This window comes from Nuphar pumila, chromosome 8 (assembly GCF_984573655.1).
Source record: "Nuphar pumila chromosome 8, dmNupPumi1.hap1.1, whole genome shotgun sequence".
Classification (NCBI taxonomy): domain Eukaryota; kingdom Viridiplantae; phylum Streptophyta; class Magnoliopsida; order Nymphaeales; family Nymphaeaceae; genus Nuphar; species Nuphar pumila.
In genome coordinates this window covers 17,574,189-17,593,461 of record NC_143256.1, presented here as the reverse complement: position 1 = coordinate 17,593,461, position 19,273 = coordinate 17,574,189, and the positions used below count along the sequence as shown (strand labels likewise).

The window sequence follows — 19,273 nt, the reverse complement described above, 5'->3', positions numbered from 1 at the left end:
TAATCTCTTTTCTTCCTCCATTTCTCTATAAATATGGGTGCCTTTGTAAGGTAAGAGAGTGATGGGTAGTTTTAAGCTTCTTGTGTGTTTTTGAGTGTATTGTAATGATGATTAAAATGTATTTTTCTTTGTATTTTTAATGTTCTTTATTAATGAAGTTATTCATTCACATTCTATTGTGTTTTATTTTAGTTATTATGTTTTTATCCAAATGCATTGTGTTTTTATTCTTGGAGTTCATTATAGAGTGCATTGAGGTCCATGCCATTTTGTGACATGGTATCAGAGCAAGGCATCATGGTCTTGAAAAAGATTCGTATTAATGAATAGCATGGATTCAAGGATTTTGCATTCCGGTATTTATCTTTAGCTTTTCTACCTTCATATGTATGGTAGGAGTTTTGAAAGGGTTATATTAAAAATGAATGTCTTCTTTTGAAATTAGAATATGTAGAAATTGTTAGAAGTCAAGCACCTTCGACCAGATCTTCATCCACAGCAGAAGAGAAAGGGATTTGCAAGAAGGAGAGGCGGCAATGATTGACAGGATTCTCAATGAGAGGTTGTGCCCTATATTCAATGTTATATATATGATACAAGTTGGATTGGGTCTGTCAACCCAGACCCGATAATACCAACCATGTAAATACAATACAAAAGAATCATTTTGGGTCTAGAACTAGACCTGTACACTACATTCTCAATACCCTCCTTCAAGTTGTGCATGGTTTTGCAACATGGACAACTTGTTCTTCAAGAACCAAAAATGCATATTGGTACGGCCCTTAGTGAACAAATCTGCCACTTGGTCAGCCGTAGGAACATAAGTAGGTGCAACTTCTCTATCTTCAATCTTTTGCCGAATGAAGTATTGATCAATCTCTATATGCTTTGTGCGACTATGGTGAATAGGATTAAAAGCAATTTGTAGGACACCTTGATTATCGCGCAAGAGAGTGGTGGGTAGCATAGATTCTCCAACTTCAGTCAAAAGATGTCTCAGCCATGTGGCCTTTATTGTAGGAGCCACCATAGATCGATACTCAGCTTCAATACTAGATCGTGCAAATGCACGTTGTTTCTTGTTACTCTACGCCATCAAGTTCCCATCAAGAAAAGCACAATATCCAGAAACCGACTGCCTGTCATCTGGAACTCCAGCCCAATCTGCATTTGTGTATACATCCAGTCGATGTTGCTCCCCTTTAGTCTTGGATTGATGATAAACTAGACCATCTCCAAGAGTTCCTTTTAAATATTGAAGGATTCTCTTGACAACATTCATATGCTTTGTTCGTGGGTCATGCATGAATTGTGAAACTTGATTCACTGCATACACAATGTCTGGTCTAGTGAAGGTGAGATATTGGAACATACCCACAAGACTCCGATATTTCTTGGAATCTTCATATGCTTCCCCATCCCGGGATCCGAGTTTATGATTAAGGACACTAGGGGTGGATAGAGGTTTATAATCCTTCATGCCTGCCTTATCCAACAAATCCAAAGTATATTTGTGTTGGGTTAGTGAAGTGTTTCATCCTGTCGATCCACCTCAACCCCTAAGAAATAACGCAAAACCCCCAAATCTTTCATCTTAAACTGTCGACTCAATAAGATCTTGGTAGCTTCTATGTGTTCATCAGAGTTCCCAGTAATAATAATATCATCCACATATATAAGAATTAAGGTGCGTACCTGACAATCTCGAAAAATAAAAAGCGAATGATCAAGATGAGATCGAACCCATGTCTCTGAACTTCAATAGAGAAACTATCAAACCATGAGCGGGAGGCCTGCTTTAGCCCATAGATGGCTCTTCGTAGCTTGCAAACATGCGTGTTGGGGCTATGTTTGGTATAACTAGAGGGTTGCTCCATATACACCTCTTCCTTGAGAGTGCCATGCAAAAAATACATTTTTGACATCAAGTTGACTTAGAGTCCATCCATACTGAACTGACAAGGACAGAACTAATCGAATAGTTTCCATCTTGATCACAGAACTAAATGTTTCGGCATAATCTTGCCCGTATTCTTGAGTGAACCCTTTCGCTACTAGCCTCACCTTATAGCGTTCAATGGATTCATCGAGTTTATACTTGATTTTATAGACCTATTTAGATCCTACAACATTCTTGTTCGATGGTCTAGGAACAATCTCCCAAGTCCCACACTCATGTAAAGCTTTCATTTCCTCATTCATGACCTCAACCCATTTGATTGACATAGATGCTTGTGAGAAACTGATAGGTTCATCATGCTTTTCAATCTGGGAGATGAACAGTTGTAAGTCTGTAGAGAAGTTGTCATAACTTACCCATCTTTCAATAGGATGGTGAATCCTCTCAAGCCTCCTGGGTTGCACAATAGGTCGTTGAACTTTGTCTTTGTTTCACTGCACATAGGTAATCCCTTAAAACTTTGTAACATCTGAAATGACAGGCATAGTAATATCTTGTGTGTTTGTCGACATTTCCTTTTCTGGGTGTACACCTGTACTATTTTGTTCTGCAGATAGTGTATGACATGAGGGTACGTCATGCATCACCATTTGATCAAGCACCTCAGCAACAAGCCATGGCTGATAACTTTTAGCATCCTTACAGTGTCCCTCTGTACTTCCTGAATCATCAGTATGAGTCTCGTCAAACACGACATTCCATGAAACTCTGATGCGACTGGTAGTGGAGTCATAGCAGTGATATCCTCTATATTGATCAACATATCCAACAAACCTACACCTGCATGCCTTTTTCTGAAACTTATCACGTTAAGAACTGTCAATATGAACATAGCATATGCAGCCAAACACTCGCAACTCATTATAGTCAGGATGAACCCCAAATAGTGTAAATAGCGTAAAATAAGGGGATTGATCTGCTAACAATTTCATTGGCAGTCGATTTATGACATAGACAACTGAATGAAAAACTTTCATCCACAAGTTTAAAGGAATGTGAGTGTTATGCAACATACTCAGCGCACTCTCTACAATGTGCCAGTATTTTCTTTCAGCCGCACCATTTTGTTGTGGTGTGTGTGGACAAGATATTCGACGACCTATTCCACTATCTTAGAGAAATTCAGTAAATTCCTTTGATAAGTACTCTCATCCACCGTCACAATGAAAATATTGAATTTTAGTTGAAAATTGATTACAAACTAAAGCACAGAATGAGCAAAAAAGCTTGAAAACTTCAGATTTATATTTGATAAAATAAATACAGGTGTATCTAGAGTAACTATCAATGAAAGTAATGTAATAATGATTGCCCAATAAAGAAGACTGCGGGGCATGTCTCCAGACATCAGAATAGACAATTTCAAAAAGCACAAAATCTCTTTGATTTATTGAATGAAATGGAAGAACATGACTTTTACATAATTGACAACGGAAACAAAGAAGAAAATCAGCCTCGACATTCAAACTAGACTGCGGAACAAGTCCACTAGACACAAGCTTCTCAATAAATGAATGATTACAATGACTAAGACGACGATGCCAAATCTCTGGCTTATTACATTGAGATAGACTAAAACAAACTTTGAATGACACTGGACGAACTGGTTGTGAATTTATTGATGCATCATGAACTAGAAGAGACTCCTTGAAGACATACATGTTTCCCTGTCGTTCTCCTTCAACGAGTGTCTTCTTCGTGAGAAGATCCTTGACACATACAGAAAGAGTAAATTCGACAAAAGAATTAGTATCATCGACAAGTTTAGAAACAGAAACAATGTTTTTAACAATACTAGGAGAATGGTAAACATCAGATAAAGGTAATGAGGAATTGGGGAGTAGAAGGAAAATATTTCCATCATGAGAGATAGGATGAAGAACACCATCTCCGGTTTTAATAAATCTTACCAATATCACATGTCACATGTGCAGCAGCCCGGAGTTAATGTACCAAGTCTCCTACTCAGTTTGCTTGAAGCTCAATTCTGAAAGAGCGAAAATCAAAAGATTCTTCACATTTTTCTTTTCATCTCCTTTACGGTCGTCTCCTGATTGTCCCCTAGTAGAAGGCCCAGCACCATTAAACTTGCCTTTGTTTTGCGGATTATGCCAGCAATTTGCTTTAATGTGCTCCATTTTATTACACTGAAAACATGTCGGGATGTTTATAGGGTTCCCTGGATACAAGTTAGGTGACATGTAGGGTATGGGAAAAAGCCCACGGCCTCCTTGATTACCTCTTCTATGTCCACGCCCGCCTCAAAAGCCCCCACGTCCTCGCCCTAATACTACTCATGTGACAAGTACCTCATGGTTGTTGGAATTCAGGGTCATCTTCTCGCCCCTAATGGTAACTTCATATTGTAGTAGCTTAGTCCGTAGATCTTCAAAACTGGGCAATGAAGGGAGGCATAGAAGAGAGGTGACTAACATGTGGTAGTCAGAACCCAGACCATTCAGTGCCTGTTGAACCTTTTCTTTGTTAAGAATTACGCAACCCACCATGGCTAGTTGATATGTAATACTCTTGATTTTGTTCATGTATTATGTCACTGATAAACTCTATTTCTTCAAAAGCTGAAATTCTCTCTTTAAATGCAAAATCCTAGCTTATGAAATCTGTGAATAAGTCTGCGCCAATATTTGCCACAACTCTCTGGCTGAACATTCATCTAGGATGGCCACTAATATCTCATGGGAAAGCATAGAGGTAATGTAAGCCACAACTGCCTGATCTTTTCTTCTTCATGTTACAAATTTTGAATTATGAATCAATTTGTTGGAAACCTCCCCTTTATCATCTCGCTCTTCTTGCAGGATGAATTCTAGTGGTGCATGGATCGTTCCATCAAGATATCCAGAGAGATCCAGACTCTTAATAAAAGGAAAACTTTGTCGCTTCCAGGTCAAGTAGTTATATGAGTTGTCCAAGGAAACTGGAAGGGAGAATCCATGTGAAAGGACAACAAAAGAACACTCTGACCAGCAGTTTGATTTACCAGCAATGTAAATTTGTTTTTTTTTTCTTTTTGCTACGAAAATAATATTGCAGGGAAACAAATAATCAGTAGAACACGACAAATTAATGATCTGAATTTTTTTTTTGTATGGACCGAAACTTTGATTTGGTTTTGGAGAATAAGATTTTACTTGAAAGACAAAAGAGAGATCTAAGTTTAAATGGAAACACAAATCTGATCTGATACGATCAGATTTGATTTAACGCTGCTGAAGGGAAGAATCAATATGCCATGGCCAGATCTAATTTAGTCTGGCTTGGAACGAAAACACTAGATCTGGAACGATCCGATCCAGCATCAAAGAGGAAAAAAAATAATCAAGATTTAAGAAAACAGATCTGGTTTGACTTGACCAGACTGTTTGACGTGAACAGATTCAGTTTTAAGAGATCGAAAACTTAGAGAGGAAGAAAGATGTTTAAAAATTTTAAGAGAGAGATTTTTAACCCAATATGATAAGATCAATTTTCAGGACAGAAGGAGAATAGAATCTGATCTGATAAGATCAGATCTTGGATCAAAGAAAGGAAGAAGAGAACTCGACCTAGTATTTACTTCTCAGCCTGCTCTGATACCATGTTAGAAGTCACGCACCTTCGACCAGATCTTCATCCACAGCAGAAGAGAAAGGGATTTGCAAGAAGGAGAGGCAGCAATGACTGGCACGATTCTCAATGAGAGGTTGTGCCCTATATTCAATGTAATATATATGATACAAGTTGGATCGGGTCTGTCAACCCAGACCCGATAACACCAACCATGTAAATACAATACAAAAGAATCATTTTGGGTCTAGAACCAGACCCGTACCGTACATTCTCAATAGAAATTATTGTCTTTTAATATATTTTTTAGATTATGGTTATGTATATTGAAAAAATTATATTTTGCAAAAATATGTGGTTTCTTAAAATCTTATGTGTTTCATGTTTTGCAAAATATTAATTTTTTACATTTTTTTTTTGTGTCTCTTAATGTATGTATTTACATAGATTATCTTTGGGATTTTTAATATATAGTGATGTTTCTTTGGTGATTCTAACTATGTGACCATGCATGATTTTAATTATGTAGCCTTTGTGATTATTATTGGATGGCATAAGCATGATTTGTCATCATGAACTCGAATGCATATTTTAATTTCTCTATTATGCATTATATTTTTTAGTGGGTTCTTGTGTATGCTTCTTGAGCATTTTATGAATAAAACTTATATTTTTTAAAAGACTCTTGTATGATTGTTGCTTAGCCCTTAGTAGTTTTATGTGCTTTTTGGTAGCTTAGTGACTTGATTGTTTGTGCACTTTTGTAACCCTTAGCGGTTTCTTTCTTGTGCATTGATACTTCATTGCATGTTTCTTAAAGATTTTATATTTGTTACATTGTGATAAAATTCTTTGTATGATATATATGAGTTCATGGTTGTTGATAGTTATATAGCTCTTTGTGAATCTCTATATGTTTGTCATCAATTGTCTAATAGTAGACTAATGATTTAGATCTAGCTTCTTAGAAGCTTTTCTTTAATAAAATCATATACTTTTGTCTTTTTATTGAGATTTATTGGATCTTTTGTATATGATGTGCCTTAGTGCACTTGTTTCTTGATTGGTGGATTCATGATTCCATTATCTTTTGAAAGATACTCTAACATCATAATTTCATCACATCTATGCAGATTATTTATATTGGGCATGATTCTTGTCCATTATTTGCTTGTCAAAGTTTGTAAAATTTGTCATGAGACATCTTGTGTTGGAAGTGATTGCATCAATTGACATATTGTTGTGCATATGATTGAACTATATTCATTCTAAGTCTTCATCTACCTTTATTGGATTTGATTTAAAACTTTGTTTTTTCAAATCGGTACTTTTATATATGAACTCACTTATTTGAAAAACAATTTCCGTGAGTATTTTTTGCCTTCTTTTGGCATTGTTTTTTGTCCATCATAGATTTTTCTAGGATGCGCCATTTATTTTTGGCCTTGTTGTTGGGTCAGAGTTAGCCGTTGAGGTGAGTTATGTGTGCACCTCATGTCATCTTACTAGTCTAGATTCCCAAAGGTTATGAGTGATGTGTTGTCACTTGTCTTGGGTTTGATTGGTATCTACATCCATGTTGCTTTTGTTGAACAAGAGATGCTTGTTGGGGTGAGTTGTGTGCACCTTGGTTTTCTTATCAGTATAGATTGTCGCCTTATAGTTTGGCTCTAATTGACGGTTGTTTGATCTCTAGTTCTATGAGTGTGTTATATCACTCATTTGTTTATTTGGACAATGTTATTATGAATACTTATAATTATGTTTATCTGTGATGGTTATCTATTTTGAAAATATGGTGTTTGAAAGATTGTTAAAATTGATACATTTATCCTTCTTGATGACATTAGTTTGTTTTTATTACAAGCTCTCTTACTTCGTGTCTTCTCCTATTATGTCTCTTATTTAAAAGATATTTTTGTGGTGAGTTATATGCACCCATTGGTTATTCACATTTTGTGTGTTTGTATTATACTCTTATTTTAGTAGCTGATGCACTTCAATATTGAGGTTTGTCTCTTATTTAAGTGTCATTTTACGTAGACAAGAAAGATTTGTTTGCAATGAGTTAGGTGCACCCATTGGTTATTCATACTTTTTGTGTGTTTGTATTATGCTCTTTTTCTAGTAGCTGAAACATTGAGGTTTGTCTCTTATTTAAGTGTTATTTTATATAGATGAGATGTTCACACTTTTTGTGTGTTTGTTAAGCTCATAAGTAGCATTGTCATTGATCTCTTGTTCTAGCAGCTATTACACTTGAATTTTGAGGTTTGAAGGTCAAGCGAGGTAAATTGCTTATGGTGGTCGAACTATTGTGAAGGTTTGCAAAATATCATTTCTTGATATTTGTGGGATTTTCAAATCTCTCCACAAAATTTCTAAAAAAAATTCACTCATTTACCCTTGTCTGGGAAATGGTTATTGAAAATTCTTCATGCATTTTGCATTGAATATGTTTTAATTGCATGCTTAAAGATATTTTAAATGTGTTCCATGATTAGTTATCTTGGGTGATTTACATCATGATATGCCTTGGTTGCATAGGATGCAATATTTTGAGTGTATTTATAGATATTGTTTCTATTGTTGAGATTTAAATTGTTATTAATATTTGTCATTATTACAAAATATCTCTTGTTATGATTTGTACGTGGGATTTTGAACTTCCCCATTATTTCTGTTGTACATTTAATATGGCTACTTGTTTTGAAAAACCCTGCTTTATGAATATTTTTTGTGTGGGTTAAACTCTTTTGTGAGTTATTTATTCATGGTATTGATGTTGTTTGAGAATTCATATTTCATGCATTAATGTGCTTTTCGAGATAGATGTGTGTATTGACTTTCAATAATGCATGTTTTCATGAATGTTTAAAGTGATGAATGATTTATACGTTTATCTTTGAGATATTTTATGCATGCATCTCTTCTTTTGATAATATGCAATTGTGTTCTCTTATAAATCAAGAACTATGATTTCGTAAAATTATCTATTGAGGTGAGACTCTCAATGAATATTGTGTATAAAAATTTAATGACTTTCAAAATTGATGTTGAAAAATTTTCTTACTATTAAAAGATTTTGAAAATTATTAAAATGTCTTATTAAATATGTATTGTATTTTTGGCGTGTTTGGTCATTTATATATATATATATAGAGAGAGAGAGAGAGAGAGACAGAGAGATGGGTGTGTACGAAATGAAATATGCGAATGAAATGTGCTAAATGGGTTTTTCTGCTCTTTTGGTGTGGGTTTTTTTTTTTGCAGTTCTGACCCCATAAATGTGTTGGGCATGGTCAATTTACGAGGAATCCACACTTGGATCATGTGTTTTGGATGAAAAAAATGATATTTGGAGCCTAAAAATTAACAAAGATTTTGGAATGGTGATTTTTTAAACGTTATAAAAACCCGCTCATGTGTCAGAATCGAACACTTAAAGAGTTGAACCCTATAAAATCAAGTACATAGATCACATTTGTACGATTAGAATTTAAAAATAAAACAAAAAAACCCTGAAAAACTCATTTAGCATGTTTCATCTAGCATATTTTATTTAGCACGTACCCATTACTCTCTCTCTCTCTCTCTCTATATATATATATATATATATATAGTTATTTTTAGTTGGATTGCTCCTTTTGCACTCTTTAAAATATTGGCATTATTGATGATTCTAGAGACCTTTCGAGCATATCAAGGAAGATCTAGAAGCTCCTTCAAGAATTTGTATTATAGAAGAACATGTCGATATCTTGTGTAATGGGATTCCTTTTGTAATTGCAAACTTATAGTGAGTCAATGTAAGTTTGAGCGGGGGCGTTAACATATATCATGGTTGCCAGTCGAGGAAGCAGGAGCAGGAAGCGTGGCACTTTCAAAATTTTAGGAAGCGAGAAACGTGAGACTACTTAAAAGCGAATCAAGAATCATCTTGGAAGCGACCTAGGAAGCGAACCGGAAGCGACCTACGAAGCGAGGGGGAAGCGAAAAAATAAAAATAAAAAAAAATGAAAAAAGGGAGGAAGCGCAGGAGAAGCGCGGGGTAAGCAACGGGAAAGCACGCTTCTTAAAAAAAATGGTGCTTCCCAACGCGTTTCGGAAGCACAACATTTCGTGCTTCCACTAGGCTAGGTGCTTTCGGTAACTCTGATATATATACTTTAAAGTTAAGTCAACTTTGGTTGACTTGGACTAGTTGTTTGACTTATGGTCCAATGGTTAGTGTGGTCTCCCTTTTTCTCTCCTTTAATCTCTCTCTTCTTCCTTCTTTTCTCTATAAATATGGGTGGGTGGGTGCCTTTGTAAGGTGAGGGAGTGATGAGTAGTTTTAGGCAGAGTTACTGGAAGCACCTAGCCTAGTGGGGAAGCATGTTTCGGAAGCGTAAAACGTCGCGCTTCCAAAACGCACTGAGAAGCGCCAATTTTTTTGAAAAGCGCATTTCCCATTTATGGGAAGCACGTTTCTCTTTTATGGGAAACATGCTTCCCATTTATAGGAAACACACTTCCCATTTATGGGAAGCACGCTTCTCCTTCGCTTTCCCTGCATTTCCTCCCTTTTTTTGTATTTTTATTTTTATTTTATTTTTCGCTTCCCCCTCGCTTCCTAGGTCGCTTCCAGATTCACTTCTGGTTCGCTTTCGAGACGATTCTTGATTCGCTTTTAAGTCGTCCCATGTTTCCCGCTTCCTAAAATTTTGAAAGTGCCACGCTTCCACTTCACATATCGCTTCCCGCTTCCTCGACTAGCAACCATGGTTTTAGGCTTCTTGTGTGTTTTTTAGTGTATTGTAATGAGGATTAAAATGTATTTTTTTTGTATTTTTACTGTTCTTTATTAATGAAGTTATTTACTCACATTCTATTGTGTTTCATTTTAGTTCTTATGTTTTTGTTCAAATGAATTATGTTTTGACCCTCGGAGTCCATTATGGAGGGTATTGGGATCCGTGCCATTTTGTGACAAATATAACCTCAACCAGGTTTATCCAACTGCACAGAAAATATGAAAGAATTTTCTATCAATACCAAAGTAAAGCAGACTAAAGCACACAATGAAACTTTGGATTAACACTTCCACTCACACCTGTAATACAGACAAGTACAGCCCCATCAGAACCAGTATGGTGCTGGAGACCATTAGAATATAGGTAAACCAGATTGTATAAAACTTTCATTCAACAGATAAATGAATGTGCTTCTTCGATCAACCAAAAAACAAAAAAGTAGAAGAAAAACTCTCCATTAGTCAGGCATTTGATTATATGATTAACATTTAAATTTAATTGTGTTCCAATTAAAATGTTCATATTATCAATCTAAGAATCTGAAAAAGGAAAAAGTAGATATCATTCAATGTAGATATTTGCATCCTAAGTCCACCACTAGAAGTATAATTATTAATCAATAATGAAAATAGCATAGGAATATCATAAATACCTCTTTACTGTCAGGACTCCAACTAACAGCATAGATGCTACCATTGTGACCTTCAGCAGATAGCTCCCCAATCTTTTCTCCTGTCCTCCCATCATATAGTATACCTTTCTTATCTGAACTTACACTGATAAACTTGCTTCCATAAGGAGAAAACCTTACACAATTGACAAAGTTGGAATGTTCCCTGCACTTCAAACAATAATGTTTCCTTTACATACTACCTTTGTTCGGTAAGACACAATCAAGAACATCTTCCTCAGAACATTATATTTTATTATGGCCACAAGCCTACATTGCTACAATGCCATGAATGAGTTTTTTATCATTGACATAAAATTAAAATAATGACTACATTTCTCCTACAAGAAATTTTGAAAAAAAAAAAGAAAAAATACCAAGCACTCGATGTTAATTAATATGAACCCTAGAACATTTTTCCAGAAGTTTTGCATTGGACTCTGCAAATCAAGGACACGACTGTTGCTCCAAAATAAAGAGTATGCTTCAACAATTAATGGGGAAAGGCATCTTGTAAACAATGTAGCCAAATCACACCAATGCACAATATTTGATGGGCCAAACAAGCAATGCAAGGAAACTTGAATAAATGTTATGTTTCTGCGTTCTATCTTGAACCAAGAGGCTACCATGAATTAAAATCTTAGAAGGATGAAGACATCTAACACTCAATCCAATTGCATCGATCAAAAGATGGCAGGTTTAGTGGATACTTAAGGGAAGTTTTCCACTTTTTCACTTTTTCTGTTTTGGTTAGCTTAACTGGAGTGCAGACCAGTGAATTAATGAGGTAACAAAAATAAAGGGTTCATATACATCATGATGACCAGTTTAGAGGTTTATCCCAGGGTTACCGGAAGTACCATAGGACATGGGGAAGCATGCTTCTCCGAAGCGTATTTCGGAGGCGCGAAACGTGGCGCTTCCAAAATGCATCTTTTTTTCCTTTTTTTGTTTTTTCCTTTTTTTGTTTTTTCCTTTTTTCGCTTCCCCCTCACTTCCCGCTTCCGCTACCCGAATCGCTTCCCCAACTGGCAACTCTGGTTTATCCTTTGAAGTACAATATGTTATAAGGAAGCATTACATGAGAGTCAAAATTGATTGGCTAGTGAAGTCCTTTTTTGTATTCAAGACCCAATAGGTCAAAAGATATAGTTATGAAGGGCATTTTTGTAAACTGACTTAAATTACCTTTATAAGGGTCAATATGAGAGGGATAGGGCACGATTCCAGCCCTATTCTCTTTCTCCCTTGTCTTTTCTCACTTCCTCTCTTTTCCTATATCTTCTTCTTCCTCCTCACTCACTCATTTCTCTTACCTTGTTTCACAGTTCGCACACACCACATATTCTTTCACACATCAAAGGAACATAATCATGTTACCATCAATCTGAAGATGGTATCAGACCAGATGAAGATATGAAGGGCAATTTTGAAGCATACATCAACCACAAAATGACAAGGGGATTCATGACCTGCCACATGGGAGCTCCAATCAGTTTTGGTTGCATTCATGCAGATAATATTTCAGAAGATTTTGGTTAGGGAGCTCCAAAATCCAAAATTCAGTTTTTAAACATTATAACAAAAAGTATTCTTAGGTATTTCCAAAAAATCTATGTAGTATAAACCTCCTTCTTTACAGCCTTCTCCAATCAGCTTCCCTGAGAGACGATCCCGCACTCATAAACCAATAGAAGAGAAAGAAACATTATACCAAAGGTCACATAATTAAGAGACAAATAAAAGATTTAGGCTTAACTTGGGAATATATCTAATTTTTTGAATAAAAAATCTCTTTAAAATATTTTCAAAATTTCTTATTCCCTTTATCTCAAGAGATATTCTATCAACAATAAAAAACATTTGACTCGCTTGAGTTATGACATCCAGATAAAATATCACAATTTAGTGTCATATGAAATGAGGCACATGAGCCAAGAAGCCAAAGAGACTTACTGGGATCAAAGATGCCAACAGAAGAGACCGTAGCTTCGGTTGGTGAAGCTCCTTTGAATAGAGGTTGAAGAGCTTCTACAATTTGAGTCAAGGACATGCTCTCAATAGTTGATTCTTGTGTAGCTTTGAATTCACTTGACTCTTGAGCAACGGAGGCTACCTTCTTCTCATAGGGTATCTTTAGTTTAGGACAATATATCTTGACATACCCCGGTTCACGACAATAATAGCAAATAATTTATTTTTTTTTTCAAACTCATTGTCTTGCTTTCCATAGCTATCATTGTTTGGTCTCTTATAATGTGATAGTTATAATGTAGTAGTTGGTAAGCATGGACATGGTTTCTCAGCCTAGACACGGCTATGACCGAATTATCATCATCTTTAAATGTCTTTTTTTTAGTCTATTTTCTTTTATACTTAGCTCTTCAATAGAGAGAACTTCTCCTTTATGAAGAAAAGCCGATTTAGTAGACTCAAACTCCGGTCTTAGACCATTGATGAATTGATAGAAATGTTTCACATCAATTTGTCTTTGACGGAGTTCTATGTCTTTGGGATAATGTCCTTGTGACTCAAGAAGAGCAAACTCATTCCAAAGGTCGAACAACTTACTAAAATATTCTCTAATACATTTTTCTCCTTGAATCATAGTGTGTACCTTGTCTTACAAGTTGCAAATGTGGGTAATATCTTTAAGAGTATGTCACAGGGACTCTTCAACTAGGTGCCGCACTCACATCGCACCCGCACCCGATGCGATCAACCTGACCCTGGGTGCAGTCAATGCACCCAGGGTCATTTATGTCCAACTTTTTGCCGCATCCCCGCACCCAAGTTTTTTTAAAGTGTCGCACCCCTGCCCCTGCACCTGCACCCATGTGACATAGATTTAAGAGAATACATTTTCTTAAGATAGTCTCATGCAAATATTTATTTGCATGTTCAAATTTAGCTAGACTCAAGCACTTCTTGATATCAAGACTACTAATGACCCAAGACATAATCTTGGCATGCCCCATTCTCCATTCTTTCCATTTTTTCTCATATGTGGCCATAGCCATAAAGATTCAAATAGAGATACATGTTTAAATTACTTTGAATAGAAAGCTAATCTAGTTTGATCTAATTTCAAATCTAACAAATATGTTAATCAAATCCTCAAACTGTATGAATCCATATGTATATATGAAACTTAAACCTTTATGAATGTGCAATTAGATTTTCTAGAGAAGCGTCATTTGTTAGTAGCCTTTTCCCTTATCGGTTAACTTACTCTTTTATCATTTATATATCCATAACCTATGTTAACTGTTAAGAAAAAGAAAGTTTGCCAAGCCCCTCATGTTCTTGTCATATTTTCTGCTTTTTGCCATTTTTATAACCTTCCAGCCTTAAACACAGAGGGAGAGAGACCTAAATTAGTAAGTGTTCCTGATGTGCTCAGACTAGATTCATAACTATATCGCTCTCATGAAGGGGGCTTGGCAGTTATAATGTATTTTGAAGCAATATTATCAAGATATGAACTGTGATATGGAAACCAGCAGGGCCCATCCTCTAGGACAGAAAAGCTCTCTAGTTATGGCTTGAAAAATCTGTTTAGATTTTTGGTAGAAAAAGTGGTAGTCCTGTCCCTACAAGAACAAAGATCAATTATATTAAAACATTTACCTAGACGGTGCAGTTAATTTAAACCTGTGTTGGCCATTTTAGGAATAATAGTTTAAATGTTATCTTCAATACCCTGATATATTCCCCTTGGATGTTATTAGTTAATTCTCTTACTAGTTTTAAACAGACTACACATCAGATAAAGGGCAGGTATACATCTCCCTCACTAGAGCACATAATTCCTTACAATTTGGAGAAAATATTATTTACATCATGTGCATTGCTTTTGGAAAATGTCATTCAAGCATGAAGATACTAGGAACACTTATTTATACCATGATTTTATATTCCATTGCAAGTTAAACGTTATAGTAATGTTTCAAGCCAGAGTGCACTCCTAAAGTTTGAGAATGGTCATTATTTACTTAAAAGCTAACACATCATATACTGAATAGCTATTAGAATTTCATTTGCTTCGACAGGCTAACATGTCACGCTTCAGTTCCTGCATTGGATCCTCATACCTTTACCAAAAAAGAAAGACAATGTACCAAAGGATTCTTCATACAAAACAATTATGTTAAAACAGCTGAACCTTTAGCAAATTTGCACTATCCTTGACCTAATATAGTATAAATCAATCTCTTAAAACCATAAACAAGACTAACCTTTGTGACAGTTTGAACCTAAATGGTGGTCCCTCATAGAAATTCACCAAGTAATCTTCTCCACATGTAACAATACGAAAAGGTCTTGTAGGCTTGAATGCACAACTTAAGACACGTCTTGAATGACCGTCAAACTCACCAACAGTTGATCCTGAATCCCACCTACAAACAAAAACAAAAAATACAACAAAGAGAAGGAGATCACCATGACAAAGATGGATTAAACTATAAATTGTGCAAAGCACAAAATACAACCGAAACAAATTTAAATGTAAAATATCAAGGCAATCTCAATCAAACTTCACATATGGTAAATAATGCTAGAAAAAAAAAAGATATTATCTCTATCATAAACAGAATGTCAATGATAGAAAGACAAAAAAATCACCCTTTCCTTACTCTTTGAGGTATCAAAAGAAAATGGAATTAGCAACATTATGCATGCTTGCTTTGTCATTTTTTAATTGTGTGCAAATGATTCAATTATAAATAATAAAAAAACTACATGTGACGTGCACTAAATGGAATTAGCAACATTAAACTGTTTAAGAGAAAAAAGTTTGTTCGGTTCTGAGTGCCAAACGTATAAGCCTGTTAGGTTATTAGTGGACAGGGTCACACGCATTTACTTTTTTTTTCCCTTTTTTTCGACAGTACCATTGGGATTCGAACTTACAACCAACACAAGTGACGTGCACTAACTGCTCTTGCCAGATAAGCGGATCTCCCGTTGGTATCTATTTTTTTTCTATTATATTTTTTTATAACCCAAAGAAGAATAAAAAATCATCACCGACGGCAGATTGTCGGTCCCTCATATTTTGCTTGCACTCTGTGTAAGACCCGCAATTTTTCAGAAAATATCTGAATAAAATTCATGAGGCATTTACCGGTAAAAATAGCATTTCTTCTCAGAATGCGAAACGAATCAATTCCTGCGAGCCAGTTATACTTAGGATATTCGTCGAATCGCGAATATATGCTCAAACACTCGGGAAGCCATAACTTCCTAACTAAACGAAATCAATAGATTCGTACGAGCCAACTTTCTTAGTTACGTCAATACGAAGAAAATGGCGTACTCAGAGTTTTTCGGAAAAAATCGCCGGAAACCCGAAATTCTTGCGGGACCCACGGAAATATTGGTGGGACCCACAGAAATATTCCTCAGAAAATATCTGGTGGGACCCACAAAAATATTCCATGGAATATCCAAGTGGGCCCCACACCAAGGAACCTCTTGGAATTAAAAAGAAGCCAAGGGGGTAGTTTGGGCATGAGAAAACCCAAGAGGAGGTGGGCTTGGGCTATAAATAGCCCTCCCCACTCTCTCTCTTCTCATAAAAATCGACCCCCCCTCTCTCTCTCTTGCCTTCTCTCTCTCTCCTAAACCTCCCCTACCTAGCCTAGCCCACCTGAGCCCACCTGACCTGGTCTGAGCCTGCCTGACTTAGCCTGAGCCTGCCTGACCTGGTCCTAACCCACCTGACCTGGGTCTGAACCCACTTGACCTGGTCCAAACCCAGTTGACTTGACTTGAACCTAGTTGGGTTTAAAGTCAAAGTCAAAGTCCTTTTTGGTCCAGATTCCGGTTTGGATTTCTGAACCCAGATTTAGCCTACTTGAGCTGAGTTCGAACCTACTGAACCCAGTTGACTTGGATTGAACCCTGTTAGGTTCAAACCACTTAGGTTGAGTAGCTTGACCTGCTCTACCTCTTTCTCAACTAAGTCAGCTTCATCTGACTTAGTCTGACCTCTCGAAGGAAGGCTCGAAGCCAAAGAAGCAACCCGGAGCCGTTTCTTCCACGATTTGAAGTAAGTTCGCTTCATTAAACCATCTCTCTCAAGTATTTGATTGTTTGTATATAGAATATACTTTCTGAAGTAGTATCTTGCTTTAGTTCTTGGTTGAGCCCTCTAGGACACTTCGGTGTTCACGCGCTCGCCTCGTAACTATCGTCGGATATATATGTTCGAATACGCAGTATATGCGTTCTTCAAAATAGTATCTCACCCTAGTTCTTGGTTGAGCCCTCTAGGACACTTCGGTGTTCACTCGCTCGCCTCGTAACTATCGTTGGATACAGATCTAGGTGTATATCTGCTGATACTGCCGACGCGTCTTATATCGCACAGGCCATGTAATTTACCTTTGCCGTCGCGTCGTATGATGCCAAGGCTCCCTGCTTTCTGTACTTCCGATTACTGCACTTCCGATTATGCATTTACTTACGCCGTCGCGTCGAACGATGCCAAGGCTCCTGCTTTCTGCAATGTATTTACTTACGCCGTCGCGTCGAACGATGCCAAGGCTTCTGCTTTGTTATATATGTAGAATATTTCGTTCAGTTACACACCCTGAACAATAGTATATGCATTTCCTTTACGCCGCCGCTGTATAAAGCACAGGCTTCTGCTTATATTACATATATGGCGCGTAAGTGAGCGTTCAAACGGAGATCAACTCCAAAATCGCCCATGCGATTCCCTTACCGCTCCTCGTACAAGATTCTGCTTGACGAATGAAGCCCCTATTGGAAAGGCTTCGCCTTTTGGCAAAATGCTCTTTACGTAAAGACTAAATCAATTACGTATGGCCTAGCTATGGCCCAAGGTTCCTGCAACCTTGATGGATGCAAAGTACGCACAACGGTGCGCATCCATTTCCCGAGTTAAGCGTAGCGATTTCCCACCAAAGAGGGGAGATGCCGCTGAAACGGATAAAAGAAACGCACGCTTTCTCCGTAAAAGAGAGGAAGTGCTGCTGAAATTCCTGAAGGAGCTAAGAATGGCTCAGAAAGAACGTAGCAGAAGTGCTACCCAGTTATAGAATGCCTTCTACGATGTAGAAAGGTTCGTCGCACCACTGCCGGTAGAGCAGAGAAGGTGTTGACAGAATGGTTGGCAGAAGAGCTGCCGAAACCAGTTAAGTGGCACAATGATGCCCTTTGTTGGAACGATGTCAGAATGACTCGTCTCCCTGACACCTGCAAGGGCATCATACTTGTAAGAGCCGTTGCGCCAAAGTAGTGGTAGCGCCTTGACGAGGTCCTGAGCTCGTTGCGTAAAAATACGCCGAGTAGCCGATCCGTAGAGATCGAGTCATGTGCATGCTCATTGAGAATTATCAGACAACCAGACTCGTAAGGGCCGCTGAGCCGGAGTGTGTTGTTTCCACCGAAAGAGGTGAAGTGCTCGTCAAAGCCGAAGTGCCGAGAGCAGAGTTAAGCATGCATATGAATAAAACTTTTGTTCCACGGTGAAAACCGTGTGGTTGATTGGGGTCGGGTACATACTTCTCAAAGGCTGCCCTATAGGCATGCAATGTTCGTCAAGTAATTGTAAGACCGGCAGGCCCCTTTCAGAATTTCTCACCGAGGAAGACGGTGATGGCGCAGCCTTGAGTGACATATATTTCACCCGAACCTGATAGAGTTCATTGATGGCCTTCGTCACTCAGAGGTATGGAGGTCGTGGTTATCCTTAAATATCTAAGGATTGAACCCAACTACTGCAGTAGCAGAATGCATTCGGATACCTAGTAAGGATCTCTTCCGGTATGCTGTACCGTCCTACTAGGGGGATGGGGTCAACAGGCCTCTGGGGTATCTAAAATACATAGAATAATCAACCCCCAGATCGTCGCGTTGTCGCCCAGATATGAGTCCCCTAAGCCCAGGGGGAGGTGCAATTATCGAAACAAAGCATTAGCTTAGGTACAGCGCTACTTTGAATGTATGAGTGGATGACGTTGTTGAGTCAGTCCTGCATAACCTTTGTGAAGGTGTCATGGTCGGTATACTACTGGACCGATTGGGAAAGAACCCCATTGATATCCGTACGACTAAGTGAAGCTCGGAGAGCTGTCCTTAGATTCGTAGGATACGGATGTGCCAAGCATAAAGGCTTGAGCTAGACATCTATTCGTGACTCTGAGGAAGTCAAGGCTAAGTCGTAGAGACTTGAGAGGTTATTCTAACTCACAGCCCTGAAGAGGCTTATGCGAAGTCATGACGACTTGCGTGGATGTTCAA

General features: G+C 37.4%; 1 protein-coding gene across 1 annotated transcript in view; it reads right to left on the bottom strand.

The window, feature by feature from the left end:
* Positions 1-19,273, bottom strand: part of LOC149829696 (actin-interacting protein 1-2-like) — a 73,604-nt gene that overhangs the window by 30,616 nt on the left and 23,715 nt on the right. The window contains exons 2-3 of the mRNA XM_090015257.1: positions 15,238-15,399; positions 10,979-11,162 (exon numbers count right to left, since the gene is read on the bottom strand). Coding sequence (XP_089871383.1) covers positions 10,979-11,162; positions 15,238-15,399 — 346 coding nt within the window. The remainder of the gene's footprint in view (positions 1-10,978; positions 11,163-15,237; positions 15,400-19,273) is intronic.